Here is a 15,297-nt window from a genome sequence, read left to right as displayed (position 1 = left end):
CCTGCGCTTTCTTCCTGATGATGTCACTCAGGATTGCTACATCGGTCACTACTGCTGTCTGCTGTTCCTTGTCGACCACCACAATGTCTGGTTGGTTAGCCAGCATCTGCTTATCAGTCTGGAACTTGAAGTCCCACAGGATCTTAGCTCTGCCATTCTCAACCACCTTTGGCGGTGTCTCCCATTTGGACATGGGGACTTCCAGTCTGTGTTCAGTACAGATGTTCCTGTGCACTATCCCAGCTGTTCCTGTGTACTATCCCAGATGTTCCTGTGCACTATCCCAGCTGTTCCTGTGCACTATCCCAGATGTTCCTGTGCACTATCCCAGATGTTCCTGTGCACTATCCCAGCTGTTCCTGTGTACTATCCCAGCTGTTCCTGTGTACTATCCCAGCTGTTCCTGTGCACTATCCCAGCCACTTGGTTATGCGTCTCAGTGTGCACTTTCCCAGCTAGCATCTTGCAGCCTGCTACTGAGTACTGCTACTCTGACGAGTTCTTGACTAACAGTGTGTTTTTGTTGTTAGAACTGGAATAAGAACTGACAATAACATAAAAAAAACACAACATGACTTACATGTCTTACTTTGACACGCACACAGAAGACCACAGAAGTGGAACTTGTGAAACATTATTTATCTGTGTGTGTGTGTGTGTGTGTGTGTGTGTGTGTGTGTGTGTGTGTGTGTGTGTGTGTGTGTGTGTGTGTGTGTACAGAGTGTGGGCGGTGCTACAGTCGGTATGTGGTGGACTTTGGACAGTGTGAGGAAGAGTTAGGTGAGATTGATGAGGAAGACGAATGCTGTCAGAACCCTAACTATGGTTACCAAGGAGATGACCAAGTCTGCAGGTCCTGCGGGTTGGTACACACACACACACACACACACACACACACACACACACACACACACACACACACACACACACACACACACACACACACGATGGCTTGGTTTAAATCTCTCTGGGTTGGTACAGCGGGACGGTGTTTGTCAGGATGGACTGAGATGTCTCCAGCTCTCCTGTGCTGGTGAAATATGATGGGTTGAGATGTCTCCAGCTCTCCTGTGCTTGTGAAATATGAGGGACTGAGATGTCTCCAGCTCTCCTGTGCTGATGAAATATGAGGGACAGAGATGTCTCCAGCTCTCCTCTACTGGTGAAATATGAGGGGCTGAGATGTCTCCAGTTCTCCTGTGCTTGTGAAATATGAGGGACTGAGATGTCTCCAGCTCTCCTGTACTGATGAAATATGAGGGGCTGAAATGTCTCGAGCTCTCCTGTGCTAGTGAAATATGAGGGACTGAGATGTCTCCAGCTCTCCTATACTGGTGAAATATGAGGGGCTGAGATGTCTCCTGCTCTCTTGTGCTAATGAAATATGAGGGACTGAGATGTCTCCAGCTCTCCTGTGCCAATGAAATATGAGGGACTGAGATGTCTCCTGCTCTCCTGTGCTGGTGAAATTTGAGGGGCTGAGATGTCTCCAGCTCTCCTGTGCTGATGAAATATGAGGGACTGAGATGTCTTCAGCTCTCCTGTGCTGGTGAAATATGAGGGACTGAGGTGTTTCCAGCTCTCCTGTGCTGGTGAAATATGAGGGACTGAGATGTCTCCAGCGCTCCTTACTGGTGAAATATGAGGGGCTGAGATGTCTTCAGCTCTCCTGTGCTGGTGAAATATGAGGGACTGAGATGTCTCCAGTTCTCCTGTGCTGGTGAAATATGAGGGGTTGAGATGTCTCCAGCTCTCCTGTGCTGGTGAAATATGAGGGACTGAGATGTCTCCAGCTCTCCTGTGCTGGTGAAATATGAGGGACTGAGATGTGTCCAGCTCTCCTGTGCTGGTGAAATGTGAGGGACTGAGATGTCTTCAGCTCTCCTGTGCTGGTGAAATGTGAGGGACTGAGATGTCTCCAGCGCTCCTGTGCTGTTGAAATATGAGGGGCTGAGATGTCTCCAGTTCTCCTGTGCTTGTGAAATATGAGGGACTGAGATGTCTCCAGCTCTCCTGTACTGGTGAAATATGAGGGACTGAGATGTCTCCAGCGCTCCTGTGCTGGTGAAATATGAGGGACTGAGATGTCTCCAGCACTCCTGTGCTGGTGAAATATGAGGGGTTGAGATGTCTCCAGCTCTCCTGTACTGGTGAAATGTGAGGGGCTGAGATGTCTCCAGCTCTCCCGTGCTGGTGAAATATGAGGGGCTGAGGTGTCTCCAGCGCTCCTGTGCTGGTGAAATATGAGGGGCTGAGGTGTCTCCAGCTCCCCTGCGCTGATGAAATGAGGATCTGAGATGTCTCCAGCTCTCATGTGCTGGTGAAATATGAGGGACTGAGGTGTCTCCAGCTCTCCTGTGCTGATGAAATATGAGGGACTGAGATGTCTCCAGCACTCCTGTGCTGGTGAAATATGAGAGGCTGAGGTGTCTCCAGCCCCTTGTGCTTATGAAATATGAGGGGCTGAGATGTCTCCAGCCCCCCTGTGCTGGTGAAATATGAGGGACTGAGATGTCTCCAGCTCTCCTGTGCTGGTGAAATATGAGGGGCTGAGGTGTCTCCAGCTCTCCTGTGCTGATGAAATATGAGGGGCTGAGATGTCTCCAGCCCCCCTGTGCTGGTGAAATATGAGGGACTGAGATGTCTCCAGCTCTCCTGTGCTTGTGAAATATGAGGGGCTGAGGTGTCTCCAGCTCTCCTGTGCTGATGAAATATGAGGGGCTGAGATGTCTCCAGCCCCCCTGTGCTGGTGAAATATGAGGGACTGAGATGTCTCCAGCTCTCCTGTGCTGGTGAAATATGAGGGGCTGAGGTGTCTCCAGCTCTCCTGTGCTGATGAAATATGAGGGGCTGAGATGTCTCCAGCCCCCCTGTGCTGGTGAAATATGAGGGGCTGAGATGTCTCCAGCTCTCCTGTGCTTGTGAAATATGAGGGGCTGAGGTGTCTCCAGCTCTCCTGTGCTGATGAAATATGAGGGGCTGAGATGTCTCCAGCCCCCCTGTGCTGGTGAAATATGAGGGACTGAGATGTCTCCAGCTCTCCTGTGCTGGTGAAATATGAGGGGCTGAGATGACTCCAGCCCCCCTGTGCTTGTGAAATATGAGGGGCTGAGGTGTCTCCAGCTCTCCTGTGCTGATGAAATATGAGGGGCTGAGATGTCTCCAGCCCCCCTGTGCTGGTGAAATATGAGGGACTGAGATGTCTCCAGCTCTCCTGTGCTGGTGAAATATGAGGGGCTGAGATGTCGCCAGCCCCCCTGTGCTGGTGAAATATGAGGGACTTCTGGTTTACCTCCAACTAGGGCTGGGCGATATGACCTAAAATTCATATCGCGGTATAAATTGAATCCCTTCACGGTAACGGTATATATCGCGATATAAACTGAAGGGTAAAAATTATAATGGAAGTGTTTCTGAATGGGTTATATAGTCCCTTAGCAAAGCTAAATTGATAAAAAAAAAATTAATAAAAAACAACAACAAAAAAACAAAAACAGATGTCATTTTGAGGACATTTATTGTGCAGATCTCAAAACTCAAAATTAAAACTCAGCACTCTATGGTGCAAAATAGTGCAAACGAACACAAATAACATTGCTGATATTTTAAATAAAAACAGTACAACAAGCTGTTTTCTATAATGCAAAATTGTGAAAATGTTGTCAACAACAATTGCTCACTTCTTCAAGAACACAAAAATAAAGTGGATATTGTCAACAGTACTTCAAGTACAACAGGTTGTTTTCTGTAATGCAAAATAGTGCAAAAGTTACCAAACACTAATTTTTCTGCATCTTAAAGAACACAAAAATAAAATAGATACTCTAAATAACACTACTTCAAGTACGACAGGCTTTTGTTCTATAGTGCGAAAGTGTTACTCAACACCAAATTTCTCAAGTTGCAGATATTTTTTAAGAAAGAAATTAACTTAAAGTACACTTAGCATCTTTTCAGTTAAGAAAAAAAGCAGCATATTTCAAATTAAAATCAAGCTGCAAACACTAAACTTTGGTGTTTACTCCAGTTCACTTGCTTCGCGAGGCGGATATAAGGCTCCATGCTGCGACTCGACCACAAGTCCGTAGTAGCTGCGAAATACTTGAATTCACGGAGGTCTTTTTCAACTGTCTCTCAGAGCTGGCCATACAGTTTGGCCATACAGCTGGCCATACAGCTGGCCATACAGTTGGCCATACAGCTGGCCATACAGTTGGCCATACAGCTCGCCATACAGCTGGCCATACAGTTGGCCAAACAGCTCACCATACAGCTGGCCATACAGTTGGCCATACAGCTGGCCATACAGCTCGCCATACAGCTGGCCATACAGCTCGCCATACAGCTGGCCATACAGTTGGCCATACAGCTGGCCATACAGCTGGCCATACAGTTGGCCATACAGCTCGCCATACAGTTGGCCATACAGCTGGCTATACAGCTGGCCATACAGTTGGCCATACAGCTGGCCATACAGCTGGCCATACAGCTGGCCATACAGCTGGCCATACAGTTGGCCATACAGCTGGCCATACAGCTGGCCATACAGTTGGCCATACAGTTGGCCATACAGCTCGCCATACAGCTGGCCATACAGTTGGCCATACAGCTGGCCATACAGCTGGCCATACAGCTGGCCATACAGCTGGCCATACAGTTTGGCCATACAGCTCGCCATACAGCTGGCCATACAGTTGGCCATACAGCTGGCCATACAGCTCGCCATACAGCTGGCCATACAGTTGGCCATACAGCTGGCCATACAGCTGGCCATACAGCTCGCCATACAGCTGGCCATACAATTGGCCATACAGCTGGCCATACAGCTGGCCATACAGTTTGGCCATACAGCTGGCCATACAGCTGGCCATACAGCTGGCCATACAGTTGGCCATACAGCTGGCCATACAGCTCGCCATACAGTTGGCCATACAGCTGGCCATACAGTTGGCCATACAGCTGGCCATACAGGTCGCCATACAGCTGGCCATACAGCTCGCCATACAGCTCGCCATACAGCTGGCCATACAGTTGGCCATACAGCTGGCCATACAGCTGGCCATATAGCTGGCCATACAGCTGGCCATACAGTTTGGCCATACAGCTGGCCATACAGTTGGCCATACAGCTGGCCATACAGTTGGCCATACAGTTGGCCGTACAGCTGGCCGTACAGCTGGCCATACAGCTCGCCATACAGTTTGGCCATACAGCTGGCCATACAGCTGGCCGTACAGCTGGCCATACAGTTTGGCCATACAGCTGGCCATACAGTTGGCCATACAGCTGGCCATACAGCTGGCCATACAGTTGGCCATACAGTTGGCCATACAGTTGGCCATACAGCTGGCCATACAGCTGGCCATACAGTTGGCCATACAGCTGGCCATACAGGTCGCCATACAGCTGGCCATACAGCTCGCCATACAGTTGGCCATACAGCTGGCCATACAGTTGGCCATACAGCTGGCCATACAGCTGGCCATATAGCTGGCCATACAGCTGGCCATACAGTTTGGCCATACAGCTGGCCATACAGTTGGCCATACAGCTGGCCATACAGTTGGCCATACAGTTGGCCGTACAGCTGGCCGTACAGCTGGCCATACAGCTCGCCATACAGTTTGGCCATACAGCTGGCCATACAGCTGGCCGTACAGCTGGCCATACAGTTTGGCCATACAGCTGGCCATACAGTTGGCCATACAGCTGGCCATACAGTTGGCCATACAGCTGGCCATACAGCTGGCCATACAGTTGGCCATACAGTTGGCCATACAGCTGGCCATACAGCTCGCCATACAGTTGGCCATACAGCTGGCCATACAGCTGGCCATACAGTTGGCCATACAGCTGGCCATACAGTTGGCCATACAGGTCGCCATACAGCTGGCCATACAGCTCGCCATACAGCTGGCCATAGAGCTGGCCATACAGTTTGGCCATACAGCTGGCCATACAGTTGGCCATACAGCTGGCCATACAGCTGGCCATACAGTTGGCCATACAGTTGGCCGTACAGCTGGCCGTACAGCTGGCCATACAGCTCGCCATACAGTTTGGCCATACAGCTGGCCATACAGCTGGCCGTACAGCTGGCCATACAGTTTGGCCATACAGCTGGCCATACAGTTGGCCATACAGCTGGCCATACAGCTGGCCATACAGTTGGCCATACAGCTGGCCATACAGCTGGCCATACAGTTGGCCATACAGCTGGCCATACAGCTGGCCATACAGTTGGCCATACAGCTGGCCATACAGCTCGCCATACAGTTGGCCATACAGCTGGCCATACAGCTGGCCATACAGTTGGCCATACAGCTGGCCATACAGTTGGCCATACAGGTCGCCATACAGCTGGCCATACAGCTCGCCATACAGCTCGCCATACAGCTAGCCATACAGTTGGCCATACAGCTGGCCATACAGTTGGCCATACAGCTGGCCATACAGCTGGCCATACAGCTGGCCATACAGTTGGCCATACAGTTGGCCGTACAGCTCGCCGTACAGTTGGCCATACAGCTCGCCATACAGTTGGCCATACAGCTGGCCGTACAGTAGGCCGTACAGCTGGCCATACAGCTGGCCGTACAGCTGGCCATACAGTTGGCCGTACAGCTGGCCGTACAGCTGGCCATACAGCTGGCCATACAGCTGGCCATACAGCTGGCCGTACAGTAGGCCGTACAGCTGGCCATACAGCTGGCCGTACAGCTGGCCATACAGTTGGCCGTACAGTAGGCCGTACAGCTGGCCGTACAGCTGGCCGTACAGCTGGCCATACAGTTGGCCATACAGCTGGCCGTACAGCTGGCCATACAGCTCGCCATACAGTTTGGCCATACAGCTGGCCATACAGCTGGCCGTACAGCTGGCCATACAGTTTGGCCATACAGCTGGCCATACAGTTGGCCATACAGCTGGCCATACAGCTGGCCATACAGCTCGCCATACAGTTTGGCCATACAGCTGGCCATACAGCTGGCCATACAGTCGGGGCATTTCTGTCTCATTAAAGTACTTGCGGCTCGGCACTGCGCATCGTGGATCAAGGGTTTTAATCATGTCTTGAAACCCGCTGCGTCCCACTGTGTGGAAAGGGACCATGTCTTTGCATAAGTGTATCGTAATGGCTTGTGTAATGTCAGTCCAACGCTTAGTCTTTTTATCAGAGGGAGTACTCTTCGAAAAAGCTTGCGCAGTAGAGGTCTGCGGTTGGGTAGCAGGGCAAACCTTTTTCTCCCCTCCTGTGTTCGGAGACTGACTGGGCCTTTGAGTCGAGCGCGTCCTCCGGCTCGCCTCCAACTCGAGGACATGTCTTGTTTTTAGATGGTAGAACACATTGCTCGTGTTACCTTTGTTTGCAGGCACTGTCACTCGACACATCTTGTAAAGGACATTTTTCTGCTCACTATCCGACTTTTTAAATCCGAACCAAGTCCAAATCACTGACGTAGCGCCGGTTTTTTAACCAGCTCCTCCTGCTCCGTGGTCTCTGTGCTTGAAGCCATTGTCACACTGAGGCAGATACGATGACGTCATCAACAAGCGTTGTCGCGATTGGTCGGTAGAGTCCAAATCTCTACCGTAGGCCAAATTTCTATCATTTATACCGTCTACCTCATATAATGCGCAGCCCTACTTCCAACACTCAGACCTGAGCTCATCATGCTGGGATTTTGACATCAGGCGGATTCCATTGTAGTTTTGTGCAAAATAGAAGTGATTTTAAAAAAAGTCAAAACACAATTGTGATGGTGTTCGTTTCCACTGAGTGATGTTCTGCAAGTGAAGCTGGCTTTTCTCCTCTCGTGATAGTCTCCAACACCTGATACGTTGTTTTCCCCAACACCTGATGAGTGTGGCGCAGTGAGGTGGACTGCATGCACCTCAGCACCGTGGCGGCGTTTAATGAAGGGGATGAGGACACGTGATGCACAAACCCCTGATACCTGGCAGCGGTCACGTGTCAGGGGTTTATGGGAGGTCACTGTCCATGGTGATTTCCACGGCAGCCTCGCCCAGCGTCGATTGTACAGGGGTTTTGTCTGCGTCTGCATTTGTGTCGTTGTGTGGAGTGCGGGGAGGTGTGTCGAAGGTGTCTGGCTGGGAGAGCTGGCGCTGGATCGGCTGAGGGAGCCTGGTCTGCTGCGTCCTGTGGGCCCAGGGACCACGGCCCTGACCGGAGCTGTGTCGAGGAGGAAACACCGAGGGCGGTCTGACAGGACGCAGAAGCGGGGCAGGCTAAGCTAACTGCTAGCCCATGCAGACCGGCAGTTCCGACAGTCATCCTGTCTGGCCTTCGCGCTCCTGAACAGTGATTTTTTTCTTTTGAATTGTGTTGCAAATTTACTGAATGGACTGTGTTGTTGACTGTTTGTGGGGTTTTTTTCGGTTTTGTTTTTTGATTTGTTTTTTGCTTTGTTCTTTCTGGATTTGTATGTTTTGATGGTGTTGTTTCGGGGAGGATTTGGATATGTGTTTTTGTCTTTGTGTGTTGCACTGCTGTAGGCTGGGAGAAAGGAAATTTCGTCTCTTTTGTGTACACAAGTACATGGATGACATGACGATAAATTGTTCCTGATTCCTGATGTTACAGAGGTCCTGTGGATCCAAAATTTCAGAATGACCCGCTTAATACTTGATGAGTTGTGCAGCACCAGGACCCCCGGTGGATCCTGTGTATCATGCCTTAGGAGCCGGTTTCCATCAACAGGACCCCCGGTGGATCCTGTGTATCATGCCTGAGGAGCCGGTTTCCATCAACAGGACCCCCGGTGGATCCTGGTATCATGCCTGAGGAGCCGGTTTCCATCAACAGGACCCCCGGTGGATCCTGGTATCATGCCTGAGGAGCCGGTTCCCATCAACAGGACCCTGGTGGATCCTGGTATCATGCCTGAGGAGCCGGTTCCCATCAACAGGAACCTGGTGGATCCTGGTATCATGCCTGAGGAGCCGGTTCCCATCAACAGGAACCTGGTGGATCCTGGTATGATGCCTGAGGAGCCGGTTCCCATCAACAGGACCCTGGTGGATCCTGGTATCATGCCTGAGGAGCCGGTTCCCATCAACAGGAACCCCGGTGGATCCTGGTATCATGCCTGAGGAGCCGGTTCCCATCAACAGGACCCCGGTGGATCCTGGTATCATGCCTGAGGAGCCGGTTCCCATCAACAGGACCCCGGTGGATCCTGGTATCATGCCTGAGGAGCCGGTTCCCATCAACAGGAACCCGGTGGATCCTGGTATCATGCCTGAGGAGCCGGTTCCCATCAACAGGACCCCGGTGGATCCTGGTATCATGCCTGAGGAGCCGGTTCCCATCAACAGGACCCCGGTGGATCCTGGTATCATGCCTGAGGAGCCGGTTCCCATCAACAGGACCCCGGTGGATCCTGGTATCATGCCTGAGGAGCCGGTTCCCATCAACAGGACCCCGGTGGATCCTGGTATCATGCCTGAGGAGCCGGTTCCCATCAACAGGACCCCGGTGGATCCTGGTATCATGCCTGAGGAGCCGGTTCCCATCAACAGGACCCCGGTGGATCCTGGTATCATGCCTGAGGAGCCGGTTCCCATCAACAGGACCCCGGTGGATCCTGGTATCATGCCTGGGGAGCCGGTTCCCATCAACAGGACCCCGGTGGATCCTGGTATCATGCCTGGGGAGCCGGTTCCCATCAACAGGACCCCGGTGGATCCTGGTATCATGCCTGAGGAGCCGGTTCCCATCAACAGGACCCCGGTGGATCCTGGTATCATGCCTGAGGAGCCGGTTCCCATCAACAGGACCCCGGTGGATCCTGGTATCATGCCTGAGGAGCCGGTTCCCATCAACAGGACCCCGGTGGATCCTGGTATCATGCCTGAGGAGCCGGTTCCCATCAACAGGACCCTGGTGGATCCTGGTATCATGCCTGAGGAGCCGGTTCCCATCAACAGGACCCCGGTGGATCCTGGTATCATGCCTGAGGAGCCGGTTCCCATCAACAGGACCCTGTTGGATCCTGGTATCATGCCTGAGGAGCCGGTTCCCATCAACAGGACCCTGGTGGATCCTGGTATCATGCCTGAGGAGCCGGTTCCCATCAACAGGAACCTGGTGGATCCTGGTATCATGCCTGAGGAGCCTGTTCCCATCAACAGGACCCTGGTGGATCCTGGTATCATGCCTGAGGAGCTGGTTCCCATCAACAGGACCCTGGTGGATCCTGGTATCATGCCTGAGGAGCCGGTTCCCATCAACAGGAACCTGGTGGATCCTGGTATCATGCCTGAGGAGCCGGTTCCCATCAACAGGACCCTGGTGGAGCCTGGTATCATGCCTGAGGAGCCGGTTCCCATCAACAGGACCCTGGTGGATCCTGGTATCATGCCTCAGGAGCCGGTTCCCATCGAGAAGCGCAGAGCTGTTGCTCTTTCTAAACTGGAGACCTTGACTCAAATGTGAAACGTGTTTTCATTCACTTTTGCAAAATACTGCTGGTGGAACCGTCTGGAAAACCACGTCCCATCAGCCTGCACACGTCTTGCGATATTTGACAGTGTAGGTGAAATTCACGTCTCCATTACTATTCCATTACTATGTTAATGCACAAATTAAGTAGGTTAATGGAGCCCCCCCCCACCGCTGCTCCATCTAACTCCACCGTACAAGTCGGTCGCAGTAGCATATTGCTGCCACATTTAGTCTCACGTTGTAACGTGATAAGATTCACGTTATAATGTAAGATAAGTCACGTTATAACATGATAAGTCTCACTTTATAGCGTGACGTCTTACGTTATAACGTGACTTATCTATAACGTGAGACATCACGTTATAACGTCAGACATATCACGTTATAACGTGCCTTATCTCACGTTATAACGTGCTATGTTAAAAGACGTTTTATGTTAAAACGTGAGACTTATCAGCTTATTATACTGATCGTTGTTGCTTTTTTTGGCGTGGCAGCAATACGCTGCCGTACACGCGCCCAGCTGATAAGACTGCGCAGGACTAAGAGTGGGCAGGACTAAGACTGCGCAGGACGGAGAGTGGGCAGGACTAAGACTGCGCAGGACGGAGAGTGGGCAGGACTAAGACTGCGCAGGACTAAGAGTGGGCAGGACGGAGACTGCGCAGGACTAAGACTGCGCAGGACTAAGAGTGGGCAGGACTAAGACTGCGCAGGACTAAGAGTGGGCAGGACTAAGACTGCGCAGGACTAAGAGTGGGCAGGACGGAGACTGCGCAGGACTAAGAGTGGGCAGGACTAAGAGTGGGCAGGACGGAGACTGCGCAGGACTGAGAGTGGGCAGGACAGAGAGTGGGCAGGACTAAGAGTGGGCAGGACTAAGAGTGGGCAGGACGGAGACTGCGCAGGACTGAGAGTGGGCAGGACAGAGAGTGGGCAGGACTAAGACTGCGCAGGACTAAGAGTGGGCAGGACTAAGACTGCGCAGGACTAAGAGTGGGCAGGACGGAGACTGCGCAGGACTAAGAGTGGGCAGGACAGAGAGTGGGCAGGACTAAGACTGCGCAGGACTAAGAGTGGGCAGGACGGAGACTGCGCAGGACTAAGAGTGGGCAGGACTAAGAGTGGGCAGGACGGAGACTGCGCAGGACTAACAGTGGGCAGGACAGAGAGTGGGCAGGACTAAGAGTGGGCAGGACGGAGACTGCGCAGGACTAAGAGTGGGCAGGACTAAGAGTGGGCAGGACTAAGACTGCGCAGGACTAAGAGTGGGCAGGACTAAGACTGCGCAGGACTAAGAGTGGGCAGGACGGAGACTGCGCAGGACTAAGAGTGGGCAGGACTAAGAGTGGGCAGGACGGAGACTGCGCAGGACTAACAGTGGGCAGGACAGAGAGTGGGCAGGACTAAGAGTGGGCAGGACTAAGAGTGGGCAGGACGGAGACTGCGCAGGACTGAGAGTGGGCAGGACAGAGAGTGGGCAGGACTAAGAGTGGGCAGGACTAAGAGTGGGCAGGACGGAGACTGCGCAGGACTAACAGTGGGCAGGACAGAGAGTGGGCAGGACTAAGAGTGGGCAGGACTAAGAGTGGGCAGGACGGAGACTGCGCAGGACTGAGAGTGGGCAGGACAGAGAGTGGGCAGGACTGAGAGTGGGCAGGACGGAGACTGCGCAGGACTGAGAGTGGGCAGGACGGAGACTGCGCAGGACTGAGAGTGGGCAGGACGGAGAGTGGGCAGGACTGAGAGTGGGCAGGACGGAGAGTGGGCAGGACGGAGAGTGGGCAGGACGGAGACTGCGCAGGACGGAGAGTGGGCAGGACGGAGAGTGGGCAGGACTGAGAGTGCGCAGGACGGAGAGTGGGCAGGACGGAGAGTGGGCAGGACGGAGAGTGGGCAGGACGGAGAGTACGCAGGACTGAGAGTGGGCAGAACGGAGAGTGGGCAGGACTGAGAGTGGGCAGGACGGAGACTGCGCAGGACGGAGAGTGGGCAGGACGGAGAGTGGGCAGGACTGAGAGTGGGCAGGACGGAGAGTGGGCAGGACGGAGAGTGGGCAGGACGGAGACTGCGCAGGACGGAGAGTGAGCAGGACGGAGAGCAGCGGTGCTGCAGCGAGCTAGGAATGGATCAGCGATAACAAGGACATTTTTTGGGGGGGGGGGATTTTTTCCCCCTTTTTCTCCCAATTGTACTTGGCCAACTACCCCACTCTTCCCAGCCCTCCCGGTCTCTGCTCCACCGCCTCTGCTGATCCGGAGAGGGCTGCAGACTATCACATGCCTCCTCCCATACATGTGGAGTCACCAGCTACTTCTTTTCACCTGACAGTGAGGAGTTTCACCAGGGGGACGGAGCGCGTGGGAGGATCACGCTATTCCCCCCAGTTCCCCCTCCCCCCTGAACAGGCGCCCCGACCGACCAGAGGAGGCGCTAGTGCAGCGACCAGGACATATACCCACATCCGGCTTCCCACCCGCAGACTGTAGGGATGCCCGACCAAGCCGTAGGTAGAACGGGGATTCGATCCGGGATCCCCGTGTTGTCAGGCAACGGAATAGACCGCTACGCTACCCGGACGCCCCCAGAACAAATGTCTTCTGAAGGTTGTTTAATCACCGCAACCACAAAAAAATGTTAGGTTGATAGGTCCAGTACACACACACACACGCACACACACACACGTTTTAGCTTGGTCTGTTACTCCCTATGCCATGTCTTTACATTCATTCAATGTATTTTATGTATTTATTCATATTTTGTGTATTGACTGTATTGATTTTGTAACTGTTTTTAGAAGTGCTACACAAATACATTTTGCTGGCTTGCTGTATACAATATATATGATATATACAATATATGTATAATTTAATATAATATAGTATATATACAATATATGTATAATTTAATATTGTATACGATATGTACAATATATGTATAATTTAATATATACAACATATATATTATTTAAAATTGTATACTATATATACAATATATGTATGATTTTATACTGTATATGCTATATATGTATAATTTAATATAATATATGATATATACAATATATATAATTTGATATTGTATATGATAAATACAATATATGTATAATTTAGTATTATATAGGATATATGAAATATATGTATAATTTAATTTTATATAGGATATATACAATATATGTATAATTTAATATTATGTAGGATATATACAATATATGTATAATTTAATATTATGCAGGATATGTATATATATGAGAGAGTGTGTGTGTGTGTGTGTGTGTGTGTGTGTGTGTGTGTGCGCGTGTGTGTGTGTGTGTGTGTGTGTGTGTGTGTGTGTGTGCGCAGTCCTCCAACGTGGTCTCTGTGGTCGTCATGGTCGTCGTGTTCAGTGCTGTGTGGAGAGGGGGTACGACAGAGAACAAGGCAGTGTTCCAGTGTCGACCAAACGCAATGTCCAGATCACAAGAACATCATGCAGACTGAACCCTGTACCACGGACCGCTGCTGTACAGGTACACACACACGCACACACATATATATATAGTCTCCTGATAATGCGTTAGCTTGCTTATATATAGTCATAATGACTATATATAAGCAATATAATTATTATATAAGCAATATAACGACTATATACTATGCAATATAATGATTATACATGCAATATAATGATTATACAAGCAATATATTGATTATACATGCATTATAATGATTATACAACCAGTATATTGATTATACCTGCAATATAATGATTATATATGCAACATAATGACTATACATGCAATATAATGACTATACATGCGTTATAATGATTATATATGCAATATAATGATTATACATGCAATATAATGATTATATGTATAATATAATGATTATACGTATAATATAATGATTATACATGCAATATAATGATTATATGTATAATATAATGATTATATATGCAATGTAATGATTATATGTATAATATTATGATTATATATGCAATGTAATGATTATACATGCATTATAATGATTATATATGCAATATAATGATTATACATGCAATATAATGATTATACATGCAATATAATGATTATACATGCATTATAATGATTATACATGCAATATAATGATTATACATGCGTTATAATAATTATACATGCGTTATAATGATTATATATGCAATATAATGATTATACATGCATTATAATGATTATATATGCAATATGATTATACATAAAATATAATGATTATATATGCAATATAATGATTATACAAGCATATTATTAATTATACATGCATTATAATGATTATACAACCAATACATTGATTATACCTGCAATATAATGATTATATATGCAATATAATGATTATACTTGCAATATAATGACTATACATGCGTTATAATGATTATACATGCGTTATAATTATTATATATGCAATATAATGATTATACTTGCAATATAATGATTATACATGCAATATAATGATTATACGTATAATATAATGATTATATATGCAATGTAATGATTATACATGCATTATAATGATTATACATGCAATATAATGATTATACATGCATTATAATGATTATACATGCGTTATAATGATTATACATGCGTTATAATGATTATATATGCAATATAATGATTATACTTGCAATATAATAATTATACATGCGTTATAATGATTATATATGCAATATAATGATTATACATGCAATATAATGATTATACATACGTTATAATGATTATACATGCATTATAATGATTATATATGCAATATGATTATATATGCAATATAATGATTATATATGCAATATAATGATTATATGTATAATATAATGATTATATATGC

At 48.8% G+C, this 15,297-nt stretch overlaps 1 protein-coding gene across 1 annotated transcript in view; it reads left to right on the top strand.

Annotated features, from left to right (window-relative positions):
* The window catches only part of LOC130119665 (properdin-like), a 56,412-nt gene that overhangs the window by 18,524 nt on the left and 22,591 nt on the right, over window positions 1-15,297 (top strand). Inside the window, exons 2-3 of the mRNA XM_056288244.1 lie at window positions 721-862; window positions 13,807-13,973. Of these exons, the coding sequence (XP_056144219.1) occupies window positions 721-862; window positions 13,807-13,973 (309 nt within the window). The remainder of the gene's footprint in view (window positions 1-720; window positions 863-13,806; window positions 13,974-15,297) is intronic.

The sequence above is a fragment of the Lampris incognitus genome, chromosome 10, assembly GCF_029633865.1.
Source record: "Lampris incognitus isolate fLamInc1 chromosome 10, fLamInc1.hap2, whole genome shotgun sequence".
Classification (NCBI taxonomy): Eukaryota; Metazoa; Chordata; class Actinopteri; order Lampriformes; family Lampridae; genus Lampris; species Lampris incognitus.
Note: the sequence above shows the minus strand (reverse complement) of the source record. Positions and strands in the feature narration are given on the sequence as shown.